The 18,697-nt window shown below is 43.8% G+C and overlaps 1 protein-coding gene across 4 annotated transcripts in view; it reads right to left on the reverse strand.

Annotated features, from left to right (window-relative positions):
- LOC144534744 (AT-rich interactive domain-containing protein 1B-like) overlaps positions 1 to 6,097 on the reverse strand; it is a 169,768-nt gene extending 163,671 nt beyond the window's left edge. For all 4 annotated transcript variants that reach the window (XM_078276737.1, XM_078276738.1, XM_078276736.1 and 1 more), the window contains exon 1: positions 4,122 to 6,097. In XM_078276737.1, coding sequence (XP_078132863.1) covers positions 4,122 to 5,354 — 1,233 coding nt within the window. In that variant the 5' untranslated portion in view covers positions 5,355 to 6,097. The remainder of the gene's footprint in view (positions 1 to 4,121) is intronic.
- Between the last annotated feature and the right edge of the window lie 12,600 nt (positions 6,098 to 18,697).

The following is an 18,697-nucleotide window of genomic DNA, read 5'->3' on the forward strand; positions in this document are numbered from 1 at the left end:
CACTGCGCTGGCTAGCCAAGAAAGATATGTAAACAAACCAACATAAACAAACGACTGACAGGAGGGATCAGAGAGCGAGAGATGGAGGGAGAGAGAGACGTTGTGAGAGGGACAGGATTGAGGTTGGACTGCTTAGTGCTGACGAAGGGGCTTTAGCCTTCTCCTGCCCCCACACCCACACACACCCACACACACACGTTCATTTCCTGACCAGACCCCACGGGCTGTTTGTCCTATGCAGAACATGTACCATAAATTAAATTCCAGCAGCCACAGTCAAGCCCATCACTATGCACAAGGCTCCCTGAGATAGCCGCATAATACAATGTGACATTGATGCATTGCTCCTATTATAAAGTCTTTGTTCGTATCATGCTAATAATTCATAAGAGAGAAATGTAAACAGTATGCACTGGAGAGCACTACGAGCAGAAATCATTTCAAGGTAAGCACATTACCAAGGATAGGACTGGGTCTCGTCTTTCATATGAGAACTACTGAGCTTTGATTTCAATTATTAAAAAAACAAAGGCAAAACACTGAGCATTATAGTGATAAATGAGTGGAAACCCATTCATTTTTGGATTATTAGATCAGATTTTAAATGAGTTGCTGCTGCAATTATCTAAGCAACAATACTATTTCCAACTTGCTAGGCCCTTATTATCTACTAATGACTTGTATTGTTCTCTGTGTGCATTGTGTGTTCTGATTAATTGATAACAGACAGATCCTTGTTACACATATAGGTTAAGACATAATATGCGGTTTCATTTATGATGTCAGCTCTAGTCATTAGGATTGCACATAGGCTGTTATATTACTGCTATAGGTACACACTGCACATACACAAGGAAAAACACACATTGAGCATAACGGCCTGGATTTAAAGTAGCTGACTTGAAGACAAACGCACATTCAGGCAGGTCACAAACTGAACACTAAATATTGTTCTGTTAGACCTCAATCAAATAGGCCACTGTAATTTAAAAGATAATTAAGATAAATGATAAGAGAGCAGGTTCAACACACACTTCCAAATAACATAGCTCGCGTGTCTCTGTGCACGCGCACGCACACACACACACACACACACACACACACACACACACACACACACACACACACACACACAGGTCTCTGTTTTCATTTTGGTGAGTGGCCAGACAAACGAGTGTGAGGGGGGGGGAGACAGCAGTGTAAATGAGGTGCGCTCGTTTCGCTCACAGCTTGCTCCTGAAGAGAGGCAGTGAGGAGGGAAATTGAATTTGAAAGAGGGGAAACTGTGCCAACAGGTGACAGAGGCGTGCTCCGACCAAACGCACTCTGAAGTGAAGCGCAGTCATATCACGGCGCCAATTTGGAGGCAGTATTATGCAGTACACCGCTCGCCTTTCTCACACAGCCTGTCAGTGCACAGGAGAGCAGTGCTGCCTCTCTAAATATGAATTAAACATAGGGCTTTTGTAGCTTGAATATATTGTTGCTGAAATGTTGGTAGAGTCAAGAAAAAAAACACAGTCACACATGCCCTAACTCCTGAACTGGAAAACTGAGGAGAAGAAAAACAAAAATTTAGAGTATATAATGTTACATGTAAGATGTGTTTAGGGGGCTGGTTTGTTTATATTCACTAAAAAGAAATATAAATAGTATAAAATATGGCTCATATAACTTTATGTTTTGACCATAGACTGTATATTAATGGACAATGCATCCGGTTCGGCGAAGTGCTGCAAATGCGGAAGTGCCTTAAACCTGCATTCTATCTGAATTCCAGCAGGGGGGCGACACGTGTGGTTGCAAAAGGAGGCCGGTTTCTGTAGAAGTCTATGAGAAAGTGACCCACTTCTCACTTGATTTATTACCTCAGTAAACATTTTCATATTGAGTTTATGGTCTTAATCGCTAGTTTTAAGTCTTCTGCAACACAAAATGATGTTAATTTTTTGAATTATGGTCTTGTTGATTTTAAACGAGAGGGGGTGTTTTAGGGCGTGGCTATGATGTGATTGCCAGTGAAAGTGTGTAACGTAAGGTAGAGTGTAAGCAGGTCCTCCCTCACTCCTCCCTCTCGTCTAAAATCGTCACATCCGCAACCAGGATGGCTGCGCCCGTAACGGCAAACTCGACGACGGATAGCAGATCTCCACAAACCAATGGGTGACGTCACACATGCGCTGTCCATTAATATACAGCCTATGGCTTTGACTGATGTGCTCTTTCATTAGTGTCTTTGGATATTAAGAATATATATATATCAATCTGCACATAATCAGCAATAATTACTGTAAGAAGTAAGATTACTGTTGGTTTTCCAGTGACTATCTTATCAGTGCATAATTTGATCCAATCAATACCGCAGCAAACCCTCCCACGCTAAAACATTCACTTAATTTCTCCAGCATCCAACAGAAATTGCCTTTGATTAAAACAATGTAGGCTAATGAACTGCTTTTGTATTTTGCGAGAGGCAGACAGTATAAGCTATGCTTAACCACCTTACCCTCCAGTCGTCCAGATGTGCTATCCAGCAGTGCGAATAATTTAGTGCATCAAAAACAACCGCAGAATAATGTCTCTTCTGGAGAAACACTGTGTTGTTTGAGGGGCAGAGTTCTGAACTGGCAGTGACTCCCTCCCCTTGCTGTAGGTCTGCACGCTATTGACACATCAGTGTTTCAGCACAGGGTTTGGGGGCACTCAGGGATCACTGAGTGTAGCCCCCCAAAAAGTAACACTTTCTTCCCTCCTTCAGCTGTTACCACTGAGGTGCCCTCGAGCAAGATATTCAACCTCCAGCTGCAGCAGTGGCCAACAGAACTCAGCTTGCAGGGGTTGTTGTGTAAATGTGGTTGTGAATAAGAGGGATTCCAGAAAAAGTGAGTTTTTTCTTATATTTAAAAATATAAATGCACAAACTATTTATTTTTTTTTAAATCTATTAACATCACAAGATACATGTGTTGGACAATTTCTTTAAATAGCTTGAAATGAAACATTAATATCAAATAGAACAAACAAAAACTGAAGATTATAAGTCCACATGAATGACATTTCCCTTTTGTCATTTTGAGCTGACATTGCAGTGTTTTTGTACATCTTTTCAATGTGGAAACATTATGAGAATAATTATCTGGAGCAGCCTAAACCTTCATAAAACTTCAATTATCGCGTTGGACGGCCTCCAAGTCTGGAGTATTCCCATAAGATGGGAATGCAGCATCACTACGCCATGGCCAAGCATCCCTGCAAGAATCCTCCTTTTTTTCTAAGTGCAGTCTGCCCAGCGGGACCACAGGGAGCCAATCAGATGGCAGACTGGGTGTCAACTGCGAGCTGGGAGTACGGAAAGCTTTTAGCCAGTTTACCTCCACTATTCAAATTCCGAGCTGCATGGGAATAAATGAGGCGCACAGAAGCGCTCCAGCTATAGATGCAAAGCGCACAGGAGAGGGACAGACGGTCTTTGCACGGCCGCGGTGTGTCCGTTTGGTTTTCCAAACCAGTTATACAGGAAGAGATGAGGAATATTACAGAACGTTGGCGTTTATAAAATTCATTCATGTACATTTTCTATAGGAATATTTTTTACTTTGTTCGATGAGCGCCTCGAACACAACACGTCCTCTAAACAGGGCGTTTCGCAACGTGTCTGACACCACGTCGGCAAGAGGTGACTCTGCACAACATAAATGTTGCTTTTTAATCCCCTGATTATACGTTAAAAAAATACGATGAGTACACAAGAATATAAACTATAGAAATGTGAGGATAGAAACACAGCATCTGATTTAGCCTATCAATTATTGTAGCTACATTAATTAGCCAATAAATGAAGCCGTTTCTTTAGCACTAGCCTGCATTTCTGCTATAAGGTTTTCTTCCCTTTTCCTGTCATGTTTAAACTCAGGCAGGTCTAATATTTAACATGTTTACACAAGTCAGAGTTGCACATGTAATGGCCTTTCTTGTGCATAAAATCTCCTTAATAAAAAAGATAAATATATATATGTGTGTGTGTGTGTGTGTGTGTGTGTGTGTGTGTGTGTGTGTGTGTGTGTGTGTGGATTAACACCAGCGTTGGTAAACCCAAGTTCACTGAAGTTTCCAAAACGTACCTGCGTCCTACCGAGACCTTGCCCTCCGTTGCCTGAACTCATTGAATGAGGGTGGTTTCTTTGCTGCCCTGCCCAGCCGTGGGCCGTGGAGGCTCCGTACTGGGGCCCCACGTCTTTCCCCAGGCCCATGCCGGCTTGCTGCTGCGCCGTGGAGCCGCTGTAGTCTTGATATGCCCCGCCATAGCCCCGCATCATGGGGCTTGGGGACGTCAGCAGTTGGTTGAGTGTCGGAGTGGCCCCTGAGGGATGCTGCTGCTGTGTTTGTCCTGGGAACCTCTGAAAGCCACCTGAAGCGGCTCCCAGGGGAGACTTGCCGTGGCTTGCTGAGGAGTTGCTGCCTATCATCATGTTCCCAGGTTGCCGGCATCCAGAGGGGCCCATCATTCCGTAGGCCCCGCCGCCGTAACCCGCCCGGTACGCCGGGTACTGATTGTACTGGCTGTTGTGGTACCCTGCTTCGTGGGAGTTCTCCATGCTGTTATGTGCCGAGGAGAGCGTTATCCCCATCCCACTGCTTTGCTGCTGCTGTCCGCCATGTTGCTCATAACAGGGCCTTGGACTGTAATAGTTGTTATTAAACTCAGAGTTGTTACTAGTTGGCCCCAAGTTCGAGTGTTCGTACCTGGTACCCATCATCCTCTCCGCGGGTTTACAGGTGAGGTCCCCCTCACCTTTTCCTGGCATGTGCTGCTGCTGTGGCTCCCCCTGGCCCCCCAACAGGTTCTCTTTGCCACCGTGGTGTTGGTGATCCATACCCCTGTCCCCACGGGGCCCCTGGCCGTTGTTGTTGGCGGTGTTGTTACTTTGGATCTGTCGCTGCTGATGTGGCGCAAATTGGCCGAATTGCGGCGGCGGCTGCTGCAGCGGTTGAGACTGAGGGGGATCTCCGCTCCCCACACATTTCAGCTTGTGGTTCGCAGTCAAACCCGCTTCCATCGAGGAAGAGGTTGAATTAGTCGAAGCCGAGGCGGACGTGAGGTTATGTCCATCTTTGTCGTGGCCGTCCGAAGCGTTGCGAGTCGTGGAAGTTGAATGAACCATGTTGAGCTCGTTTCGGCGGTGAGGGTCTACATTATTCAGGGTCCCATCTCCGGCACCCAGCATCGGTCCAGTCCGCTGTACGGTCCCTCCTCCTCCAGATTTCCCCGAATTGAGCTCCGGACCCAAACCGCTGGATAATTTCTTATTTTTGTTATTAGTTCTAGTCGGAGCCGAGGCAACTTGCGCAGCCATGGTCACTCCAACATCTCAGCACGCGCAGTGACAGCAAGCCCCGACCAGCCTTGCACACAGAGAAAAATACAAGAGGGAAGAAAAACACAAGCTGGGAGGAGAAAAATATATTCAGTGTAAAAGCAAGCTTTGTTCTAGCGCTGGTGTTGCTGTGGTGGTGGTGAAATGGTGCGTCAGTGAGGCTTCATGTTGAAAGTTCCTCTGCCAGGTTTAAACGAAACTTTTTTTCTTCCCCCCTCCGCCTCTCCTCCATCCCGGTTCTCGGTAATATGTAGCAGCGTCTCCCGGAGCCCTTGTGGCCCAGCATGGCATGAGAGAGAGCGGGCTCTACCAGCTTATCCACCTCCAGGGCTCCGTCGCGCCTCACATGGAAAATCCGGACTGGAGTAGCGAGCCATTACGCATGCTGCATTTTGATGTTTCGGTGTTTTACGATGCTTTGAAGGTTGATTTTACAATTCAAAAAAGACACATTGATGGTGGCAGTATTTTTTCATGACCCACATTTCCTTATTGGCATTATAATATCCAGATTCCTTTTAATAAGTGTCCCTCAGACAGTCAAGGAATGACTCCCTCCACTGAGTACATATTATTTATAAAAACATACAATAACCGAGACAGATAGGGGTTTTCCAATTTACGCACGGACACTGCTCCTCCGGTCCACATGGATCCTTCAAATAAACACAAAAGCCGATGTTAAGTTTGCCCGAGCGAGTTTCTCCGCAATTATCCAGATCTGTTTTTCCCTCTTCCCACCCTCTCTGTCCCTCGGCTCAAGCCAGTTCTCTGCAGCTCTGACAGGAGTCGGACACGCAACCACAAGCTGTGCGCAATAATGTTGCCATCGGAATAAGAATGTAATCACACTTTATAGCAGCTATAATGTTGTAATATCTGCACCACAGAGTTCGTCCCCTACGTGCTCCAATCACTTATTTTCAGCCGAAAAGGAGTAATGTTCCCCTTCAACAAAGAACCATAGCAATCGAGTAATAAGAGGGAAACTATGGAAATATCACAAACTATAAACTATATCATATTCGAGACTATTCGGTGTGATAGCAGATACAAATTACCATTCAGTACGATTAGGTCACTATAAACTCACTGTCTCCATAGGAATGTAATATGAATATTATGAATATTAAAGCCATTCTTCATTAGGGTCGTATTTGAATAAAAGGCTACATTCTTTAATTTCCTTCATTGGATATACTTTGTCAGAGAGGAGCCTGTCTGAAATTATAATTATATATATATATATATATATATATATATATATATATATATATATATATATATATATATATAAAGAAAATCAACAGAGGCTGCAGTGTAGGACCACACAAAACTAAAGTCTACAAGATATGCTATCCCATCAGTGGCATTCAAAGATGAATGTAAAATAGTGCTTAGTAAAGAAGCTGGGGTGTCTGTTGGGACTTGAATGAGCAGAGGGTCTGCTTTGATGAGATCAGATGCATTTGATCAACAGAGGGAGCTGTGGATGAAAGAGGGGTGGGAGGAGGGGGGGGGGGGTAGCAAGAGAAGGATTTGGGGATGAGAGTTGTGCTGAGGATGGCCATGTTAATGATGATGACTTGTGGTGGCGGTGGGAACAAACGACGAAACCAACGAAGATGATGACCATAGTAATGGTGATGACTAGGTAGTGATGAGCATATTTTTCTAACACCAAATTGTTGCTTCAGGTCACATGTTGGTGAAACAAGGAGGCACAATTTACTCTGCCTTATCTGATAATTCACTATGAAGCCACGTCCATGACAATGGGAAGACCCCTGCTGGAAATACAGTGTTAGTACAAGTCAGAGCTTAAAAAAACTAAACACATCTTTAAAAAATACAAGCAGAAACACCTTATGTTTCAGTAGGACAACAATGAGTGAGAGGGTAGGACAGACTAACTCTGAAATATTCATTTAACTACTTGTGTAACACGATGAAAAAATAAAATCACATTATTACAGCAAGAGTCTTAATCTCTCTTTTCCAAATGGAAGCTCACTCATATGAGAATAAAAGTGAGTGACATGCCCAGAAACCTCTCCCAGCCGTTTGCCTTTATGAGCCCATATGGCAGAGAATAAAAGCTATAACGTTGTTATGGTCCAACTACAAGGTCTCCATGGTGTTCACCATTCAGTATACTCAGGCCAAGCCTATAGCATCAACAAGACCAGATGGCTATTTATCTATAGGACAACCTGAGAAAACATCACGTTTACACCCTCCGGGTATGTGAGTGTGTGAGAATAGAAAATGTGTAGGTGCTGTTGGTCTATGTATGTGTAGACAAAACGATATCTCCTTAAACAATCAAGAATTTCTTCATGTTAGGGATTCATCACTGATTATGTGCACCTTTTCTGATTAGAACAAGCCTCATCCACACCCTTCCTGCTCTCTGTACTTTGTGCACATGACGATTCTGGCTCCCATCAGTGTCCCAGATCAAAGCCTCAGCTCTGATCTCATCTAGAGCATCACTAAGGCTGACAGTGAGGGGACCTGGAGCATTAGCATATTCTATGATGGCGCCGGGCTTTTCAAGCCGTTGCCTCGGCTGCAGCTCTGGGTGTGTGCGCTGTGGCTTTGCAACTCTAAATTCCTCTCTCGCTCATTAAAAAAAGCCCACTGTTCTCCTATTAATTCGCAGACACACTGATCTGTTTGAATGGCGAGGATGTGTGTGTGTGTGTGTGTGTGTGTGTGTGTGTGTGTGTGTGTGTGTGTGTGTGTGTGTGTGTGTGTGGGAGGAGGGAGGTGGAGGAGGGCAATGGCTCAGCGCATTTGCATTTATGTTTAATTTATAACCTTCAGGGGCCCCCTGATGCAGCAAGATTGAAACAATAACTCCAGACAAACACAGAGAAGAGAGGAGGAGGAGCCGGAGGAGGGTGGATGGAATTAAAAATATACAGATCTGGGATGGTATGTGCTTTGCATATGTGTGTGAGAGTCTGTGTGTGTGTGTGTGTGTGTGTGTGTGTGTGTGTGTGTGTGTGTGTGTGTTAGTAAGGATGTTGTTACTGCTTGTGCACCCATGTGCATGCATCTTTGTGAGTATTCATTTGTGCATCTGAATCAAGGTGTATCCGAAACTCATGCACACACATACACAGAGAGGGAGAGAGGCAGAGGTCTCCAATCCATGGGGGGATAACATGCCACGGTGAGTGTCTGTCAGAAGGAGAGCTGAAGTCTGTTCCGGGGGAGTCTGCAGGGATCTCCCCCTAGCAGCACAGCACAGAACAGCACAGCAGACAGCAGCGGCAGCAGCAGCACAAGCCTGGCCAAGCACAGAAAGTGGGTCAGCCTAAAACACACACATCACACACGTGCACACTCAGATACACTCACACACAGCTCAGATGGATGTAGCCATGGTGTCACACTGAGGGTGTGTTTGAAAGAAAAAGAGAGAAAGAGCGTGCAGAGAGAGAATGCATTGATGATGGGTTTGTGTACTTGAGAGAGAGCATGGTAGTATATTTTGCATTAGTGATGTTCGGGGGGGTGGAACTTGTTTAAGATGAGGAGTGGATGGCAAAGAAGGAGGAGAAGGGGGGTGTAGCTGAGACAAAAAAAGCCAGCCAGCCATTGTGAGCACACCCTATGGAAGTGCATCAAATTGATCCATAGTCTTTTCATTTCAGGCTTGGGTAAATAACAGCATTTGCATTGATCAGTCTGCAAAACCAGGCAACGATGGGCTTGGGAGCATGCAGTATGTGCATGTATGTGTGTGTGTGTGTGTGTGTGTGTGTGTGTGTGTGTGTGTGTGTGTGTGTGTGTGTGTGTGTGTGTGTGTGTGTGTGTGTGTGTGTGTGTGTGTGTGTGTGTGTGTGTGTGTGTGTGTGTGTGTGTTCATGTGGATGCTAACAAAACACATCTCTTATTCCTTTCTGCTCCTTGCGGAGTCGAGGGCCTCACCAGAGCCCTACAAACAGCTATGATGGATAAAATGTTTTCAACAACACTTGAGAAGAGTGGATGCTATTGTGTCCGCCTGTATACTGAAACACAGACTCACAGAATTCCCATGACGCCGCATGCTCTATTTATGTGTTATGAAAAACATGACTCAAAAGAAAACAGAAAACAGCAATGCTCTACTTTCACTGTCAGCTATCATGTGAAGTGTGAAGAGCAGGAAGAGGATGAGAGCGAGATACAGAGGAGAGTAGCGGAGAGATTTTCTTCATCCACAGATCCTATCCTGGAGGTGACAGGGGACTGGGCTCTCAGGAACCTCCCCCACCTTCAACCCCCCCCCCCACATCCCCTATTCCCCCTCTGATGCCTGTCACTGCTCCTCTCCTTTCCTCCCTCCCTTCTCCTGGGTGGAGGAGTGTGTGAAGTGTCCCCCGAGAGGCACAGACTCAAAGACGGTATTTACAAGATCCACACTGAGCCCACTTTTAACTGCCTGTGAAGAACTTCGCCCGCCGCCTTTGATGTGCAAACCTAATGGGGAAGAGCTCGCCGGCAGTCATTGCATATGTTAGCAAGGCAACGTGAGCTAATCCGCTAGCATTGCAAGGTAGACTTCATGCTGCTTGTAGTAAGTGAACACTTCAAATGCTGTATAGCTTTGGTGCATTGCTGCCCTTAGAAAAGTCCCTATTGGCATTTAGAAGCGGACGCGATGCATCAACTTTACAGCAATTTAGTAGCACCAGCAGCAAAAGACGAGCACTTTGTTTATTTCACGGTAGACTTGGAATATGCATGAGTTGATATAGAAGCCCGTTGATGTGATCATCAAGACAATAGTCAAAACTCCATACGACGTTCAAAGTGTGAAACCAATGACATGATTACTTATCCAGTTTACCGTTAGTATATCAGCAGATCCTACACCAATTCTTTACTGGGTTTTTCCTTTCTTTAAAGAGGTGTAATAAATCAGAGAGCTTTTTGATTCCCATGCCACTTAACATTTCTACCCAGATGGGATGACTAACATCAACAAAGGAATCAGCAGAGCGAGCTCTCCCACATCGAAAAATCCGCTACAGCCTGCAAGTCTGTTTAAAGCAGTTTTGCTTTTGTTCTGCTTTCTGGCATAAGTGGTCTTGAGGAAAGTGAACTGATGCATCAGAGCGCCCCCTGCCTTCTGTCAATTAAAAGGTCAAAGGTCAGATCTGGGGACCCATTTGCTCAGTTGACCCACCCACAAAACACTGATGCTCCGTCCAAGTTAGTTTTATCTTTAACAACGGCATAGAGAAGGAAGGCTTTCATAAAAAAAGAAGCATTTGGAACGATTTTGAATTAGGCCAATTAGGTTTGTGTTTTGCTTGTTGTTCAGGAGGCATGATCAAAGTGATATTTCACCAATTTGTGTCAGCTCCGGAGGAGAGGAGGAAGAGTTTGGAGAATGCTGCCTATTAATCTCCACAGGTTCAGCGCGCTGTGCATTAGGGACGGTAATCAAAACAAAAGAATTATGAATAATGAAAAGTGTTGATCAGAAATGAAACATAACAATAGTTATGTTTTATTAGTGGCTTATTAGTAACAGGATTTGACTCTGGTTTTTTTTTTTCCTGTTTTCCAGCTCTTTAAGGGGGGGGGGGTCCTTCAATCTCAAGGCATACTCAATCCTCCCTGCTCAGCCTGAGTGGAAGAAAAAAAAATCAAAAGGATGTGGATGGCTTGACCCAGGAGCTCAGAGTCTGAGAGCAACTGGCTGTTTTGATCTTATCTAATATTTATGAATAACTTCCTTGATATTTCCTTCGCTCCATGAAGCCATCCGCTTTTACAGTGTTACACAATGATGTCTTAGAGGGGCGATGACAGAGATCAAACGGGGACTGGGCTCAGAATACAGAGCTCTCTCTCTCTGTAGCCTGGGAGGAAACTCAGCAGCAAGCTATCTAACGCTGTGTGATTGAAATACAAGCTCCACTAGGCTGCAGCGTGCGTTGTGATGATATTTGTATTTGCGTCTCTGTCAAAGGAATATGAGCACAGAAAGGGAAAACACTGTCACCGTTTGAGCATACAGATGTGTGCGTCTGTGTTTCTGCTTGTGATTGCATCCTATGAATCTTTGCCTGTGTAAATGTTTTCTGGAATGGAGATTATTCCACAGCCTGCCTATCCATGGCTTTCCCAGAGCCACTTGCCACAGAACCATTCAAGGCTGTTTGGATCAGTAAATGGCCTCTGATGCTTTTCACTATCTCTCTTCAAAAAAGTCAAGTGTTCTCAACTTGTTATTTGCCCAAAGTGGCCCTGTTCCAATGCTCTATTGTTAGCCTAATGGAGGCTAGACGACACTAAGACTCTAATTATGGACACCAACGATCAGCCCCGATAATATTGCAAGCAAAGTGGGTAATTTGTGGCTGTTGTGTTGAAGGGTTGAGGGGAGGCGAAGAAAAGCGAGGGTTGAGGAGGAGATGAAGGGAGGTGGGGAAGTTGTTTTCTTGTGTCATCGCCCCGTCGTCCGTCACCCTAATCATTCCCCCAGAGCAGAGAGCCAAGATGTGGGCACAGCAGGAGAATATTAATGGACTGAGTGACATTATGGTTCACGCCCATTCAAAAGGAATGTTTTATTACATTATGGGCCATCAACAGGTGATTTCTCACCACTCACTAGACTTCATTGAAGTATACTCCTATTTCATAAAGTGCCTGCACGGCACAGCTCAAGTGCCTATTCGTCTTATTTAATACAGATATTACACATACAGTTGACTCGTGCTTATAGATCAATGGCTTGTCTGTCACTATGCTTGCTGCATAGCTTTCCTCATATCTACCTGAAAGATCACCAATAAAAATTGATTGAGAGTCAAGATTTGATTAAATGGATTTCTGCATACAAATCCAAAAGGGTGAAGCAATAACAAGTCATCTCTGCATCATAGCACTTTCTAGTAACCTAATTCCCACAACAATAGCTACTGTGAAAGGTTGGACAAAGCTTGGCCTTTAGCTTAAGTGCGGCCTGAGGTAAACAGCCTATCGCGATCAATACAGTGCAGTGGCAGAATTGGCAAGACAGACACCAAAGCAACTCAGCAGGCCTGTGCCTATTCTGTCAACACCAAAAATCAAAGTCCCTCTCCCTTGAGTGATCTGTCCAAACAATTAAAATGGAACGTCTTTGTACCATCACACTTAACATGTCAGACAGAGAAATGAAAGGAGCCCCGTGTACTGGAGCTGCATTCCGTGACGTCTCCTGTGACAAGCCCCATGGAGAGAGCGGCACGCCACAGGAATGACGGCACTGTTCAAATTTTAAATATGTTTTGACACAAAATCAAAAAGTTGCTCACCATTATTGGGGAGAGATTCCCCGTTTTCTGTGTGATCACTTATTAGAGCCGAAGAAATAGTGACACATGAATATTCTCTTTGACATTTTTTTTTTTTTAGCAGATCTGGGAATCTTTTCACATTGTGAGATATCATTTCATAGTAAGATTGAAGCTCTGATCTCTCCACATATGAGGCTCATGAAAAGCCACCAGTGATCAATGAGGATTCCTGCGTGAGTTGTTGGGTTTTTATCTGCCTCACATTCTCCCTTCTGGTGTCCAAAGATAGGTTTGCCGCTGTTCCTTTTCTGTTCATAGTAGTATAGAAGATTTGACAGCTTTGCTGTTGCAGCTCTGACGAGCAAATGTTGGGCTACTTCCAACAATCCTGAAAATACACTGAACTAGAATAACCAGGATTTGTCTGTCTGTTTGAAAGCTGATTGGCTTGATGAATTTGATCACCAAAGCATACTGATTGGACAAGAACTAATCAGCCGACCAATCCCATCAATCAAAATAGCTGCCTTCTGACATCTTTTTGTCATATCGCAATGCCGTTGTGTGGAGAATAATACATTTTCCTTTCACATTAATAAGCTTGAGTGGCTTTAAACATAATGGAAAGCAAGACTATTCAATGGGCTTTCACTGTACTCTATACATAATCCTGAAGATGAAATTCCTAATCTTCTACCAAACAGGGGAGAGGTTTTTTAAAGCAAGACCCCAATTATGCCCAGCCACAAATTAGCATGTTTAATGCAGCAAAATGTTTTAATAAAGAATAAAAGCAAGGCAGCAGAAAACAAAAGCCAACTGGGTAATAAGATTATCTCTGCCAGGCGCCCAGTGCACATCATTGTAGTTCACACAAATGAAAGAGATTATAAATCATATTCAAAACAGCCTAATCCGTGAAAGACTCCCGATATGATTACTTTCTATTACGTTTTGGTGACTGAGTGCGATGGATTTATCTGGAATCCTGAGGAGTCTTTAAAGTACAGTTGGACATAAAGGCAAAGAGCCAGTCGAAGATTAGCTGAATCCATCTGTGATAAGCTTCAACAGTTTAGCCACAAACAGAGATAAACACAAATCTGAAGACCAGATGATGTAATACACATTCGACATCCCTGTAGATCAGACATTTACATAATGTATCCAAAGGCGTTATTGCATTCCAAAATAAACAAATAGATGATTTATTCATTTATGGCAAGAAATTGTTAAGATTTGAACGTTTTTAGTAACTACAGATCTGACTCAAATGCCACCTTAACTACTGGTTTTGAGTGTTACAGTGTTCTGAGTAATTGTTGTAGGTGTTCCTCCGCTGCGTCCCATCTCTCTGGGGCTGATTACAGCCTCCTTCATCCCTGACCTCCCCTTAGTTCCTGACAAGGTCAAACATCTCCCATTAGGGAGAACCAGGCCTCGCCTTTCGCCAGAGAAGTATCCAAGTCATACATCGTGAAGGTCAGGGGCTGCATAATGAACTGGAAAATGTCAGTTATATTACTCCCCATTTAAATAGCGGATTTTCTGGCACCAGGAACAAGGGTGATATTTACCCTTTTTCCTGCGCAGGCCCCGAGCGAAGAGTCCTCTTAATCCAGCTTGGGGTGTGAAATTGAGTCCTATGTGTAAGGGGATGTGATTTCCTGGTTCCAGAGATGAGGGAGTCGGCCATATTATACACTACAACCAAGTCTTCTTCACCAGAGGAAAAACATGAAGAGAAAAACTGTAATACCTTTTCCCTGTACATTAGTGGTGCCTACAGTGGCAGAAAATCACATACTGGATGCTAAAAAGCAGAAATGATGGCAATGACGATAAGAGGGAAAACAACAGCTAAGTAAGACAATAAATGCATGATTGATAGTCATCTAATGCCAAAATATATGCCCACTGAAGTGATGGAGCAATTACTAATTATTAGTCTGATTATTCACATTTCCTAGCACATTCACACACCGACAGGAATGTCAACGGCTGCATAAATTAGCACGAGAATAAAACAGGAGAGGCGACAGGGCTGAGATGACAAAAGGGCATCCAAAGGAGAATGTTAATAATGATTCCTCTTAAACAATTTCCATTAATTTTCAGCCATCTCGCCGGGGAGTGATATCTACATGCCCGAGGCTGGTTTAAATTGCATAGTCTGCCTGAGAAAGGAGACGAAGACTCCCCAGTGTCCAGCTGCTCTCATCAGAGCAGAAAGACTCGAGGAACACCCATGAGACAGCACCACAATAGTGGAAGCTAAGCTATTAGCACAGCATCAAACCAGGAGAGAGACAAACTGGATACTCAGCGTTCTCAGTGATGCTGTATAACAACACACACAGGAGACATGTGCAAGCCAATGCTGGATTTCCTGGGGTTTTCTTCACTTGATGTTAAGACACATTACCTCAGGTGGATGGTTCTGCTAGATTGTGGCTCTACAGTATCTGTGCTGCCTCCTGCACAGCTAACAGACAATGTCAAAGGTAGGGCGTGAATATGATAATTTCATATTCTGACTCCCTGCCAGGGAATATGTCACTTGGACACCGGGTCACATACCCAGTCAGCGTGTGAAGGCAGAGCTGGGGCCGCGAGCTTTGCAGAGAGAAGAGGGAAGGCAGCCAGCTAATGTCACACACTCCAGCATCAGGGATCTTCTCTGCCCCCCCAAAGTTATTCTGTGGCCGAGCTGGCATTACGGCCAACGTGAGCCCGCTTTGCTTGGTGACACCGGGCATGTCTCCTGGGTATGGGCACACCTGGCAGACTGTCAGCAGGCACAGGTTTTAAGAGAGGGCAAAGAGGGTAAGACCAGGAGGGGCTAGCGCTCTGGGATAGCTTTAGGCAAGAGACGACAGAATGCAACACACACACACACACACACACACACACACACACACACACACACACACAAGCGCTTTAAAAAGCATTTACATTAAGTGTAAAGAACTACACTGTGGCTTTTATTTATTTTTTGGAGGAGGAGGAGGGGGGGGTCTCTCTTTTCACAAAATAATTATGCAAAGGTGTACAAAACACATGAAAGCCGCCCATGATCCATGACAAACAATAAACTCCCTGCCCATGTCCAGATCAATCATATTACATGTATTATTGACAGAAGATCGTCAGCCACACTGACCGGGGCATAGTTGTGCACACACATTTAAAATTACAGACGACAGGATATTAGATTTTGATTAGATTTGATGTATTACTTAATAATAATAATTGCAGCAAAGAGGAAATGCTAATGGTGATTTATCAGTTTTTCAAGATCCCGCAAACTTGTTGCTTCTGGGGGAGCTCAGGGGTCTCAATTATAAACGTGGCGTGCGCACAAAACGGGGCTGAAAATGTGCGTACGCCACTTCCCACGCAAAGGTTGTGATTTAAAAAAACAAACTTGACGGGAGAATGTGCAGTCCTCCACGCAAACTCTGACCCATGCGTGCGCACATTTTGGAGACAAAATAGGAATTGGCGACGCAGATGGTGAACTGAAGTCAGACTGCAGAAAGTAAATAACGATTACTTGTAATATTTTCAAGTATTGATGCCTCACGAACATTTTTTCACTCCATATCATCCACATTATCATGAAGATTAAATCCAGCAGTGTTATTTACGCTTGTACTGAGTGATAGTTGTTCCATAAACACCTCCAATTTAAATCTTAAATAAAAATTAGTTCTTGATGTTTAATCGGCACTGTCCCGCCGTCACATTGTCCGCTACGGAGCGCAGGAGGAGGAGATGGCCCGACTGCATGGAATACAGGATAACATTTAAATACCCTAGCATTAGATAACGGCAGAACAGTGTAAATAACTAAATATATGTCTTTAATACTGTGCATATATCATCAAATGTCAAAGTCTGAAAATACAGCCGTTTAGCTCTCGCGCAATCGTAACCCTTAATGCCCTTGTTATCAGTCAGAACTTTAATACTGTTTGTGACAAAACCTGCATTAAGAAACGTGTTTGCCCATTACACTTTCTTTTGTCTTCAAATTGTATCTCGGGGGGGGGGGAGCTACCACTAGTTGATGCTGTGATTTCAGCAAGGTGTTAACAATGACAAATTGTTCCATCCATCTATCCATCTTCATCCGCTTATCCGGGGTCGGGTCGCGGGGGTAGCAGCTCCAGCAGGGGACCCCAAACTTCCCTTTCCCGGGCCACATTAACCAGTTCCGACTGGGGGATCCCGAGGCGTTCCCAGGCCAGGTTGGAGATATAATCCCTCCACCTAGTCCTGGGTCTCCAACAAATTGTTGTAAACATATAAATACTGGGGTGAACCTGTGCGTAATGCTGCATGATGGCCCTGCAGGAGGACTACGCCAATGGAAGAATCAGGAGAAAAAGAGGCTTCAGGGACCATGATGATGACTGATTTAAATTCCCTAAAGCTGCCCTCTTGGATCTATGTAGTACTGAATTGGGTCTAGTAGAGAGGGCAACGCGCCGGAACCGTGCCATCCCGATCCATCCTGGTCCAAATACAGGTCCTCTCCACTCTGGGGGAAACCGTCCAGAGGGAAATGGCAGACAGCGTGTTTTTTTTTTGTTTTTTTTATAAATATTATATATAATCTTCAACTTTATCACTAAGGTTTGTTTGGATATAATATATAGTTCTGTTAAATCTTATTATATACGTCTGTTATATCGATAACCGGTTTGGACGTATTATTAATAAATGTAGTCTATAGATCGGGTTTCCCTACACTGTGCAAGAACAGGCCGAAATTATAATTCAATTTGCAGTAATTCCTGATCGTCTGAGAAGTTTTTTGCTTTTTCTCTGCTAGTTATCATGATTCGGTGTAATAACTGCCAGTGTCATTCATATACTGATCAGCATTCACGAGGTGCTTTGAATTGACTATTTATGGTTAAAAATGGGCGTGTACAGGGCGGGATAAGAGGCTGATTCACGTACGCACACTTATTAAGGTAATCTCTGATTTATAAAGGGAACATTGCTTACAGGTGTGCGTACACACGGTTTTATAAATCTGACCTTTTTTTGGCGTACGCCATTTTGGGCTTTTGGGCGTACGTACACTTTTAGTAAGGATCCTACGCACAGTTTTATAAATGAGACCCCAGGTCTCTTTTAGGGGAGCTAAGCCCTCTCTGGCTTCCCTGTAATTCAAACACAAAGCCCTATGATTTTACATATCCGAAACGTTATACAATTTCAGTATTTTCTCTATCAGCCTCTGACACATTATATGTACCATTATGAGTATTATTGGCTGATATTAGCTTAATGCAGATTTATCGGTATCAGCACATATGACTACAATAATTCTAATGTCGCCATTGCATAGTTTGTCCAGAGAGTACTGAGTAGTAGTGTAAAATGTCTCACCCGGTACATACTTCATACATGCCATAACTCTTTAAAAATCCAATTAAAGGATCCTTATCAATAATGTTTAGGTTTATGTTATCTCTAATTATGAGGTACTCTCCACTGAAATCAAGGACAAAAATATCAACATGAGTGAAGTACATTTATGCTCTGTCAATTACCACTAAAGTCTAACAATCAATGTAGTCGACCCTATTGGCAAAGGATGACACCAAGAGGTTGATATTAGATTTTGAAGCTCCAATACATAGTTTTCTAACCACATAAATGTGAATTGTATTCACTTGATTGAGCAGTATCAAATATAGATAAAAAAAAAAATCTGAATTGTGTGTCTCTCAATTGGTTATCATTACAAATATTGGTCAGTTTCCCTAGACTGGGTTAAACCCAGGCAGATCTGCCGGCGATTTGATTTCGCCCTGCAGCTCAGGCTGGAAACCTGTACGTTTATCTATCCTGCTTCCATTACAATTTTGCGGGGACCAATCACAAACTGGCTTATCCACCAAGCAGCTTCTTGTTTAAATTCGGCCACCGAAGCGCAGCAACCCGTTGATGCCGCTGCTACGTCACCTGGATCGTTGATCTGATTGGTTGAAGGACTATCCAATTGCGTAC

The sequence above is a fragment of the Sander vitreus genome, chromosome 20, assembly GCF_031162955.1.
Source record: "Sander vitreus isolate 19-12246 chromosome 20, sanVit1, whole genome shotgun sequence".
Taxonomy (NCBI): Eukaryota; Metazoa; Chordata; class Actinopteri; order Perciformes; family Percidae; genus Sander; species Sander vitreus.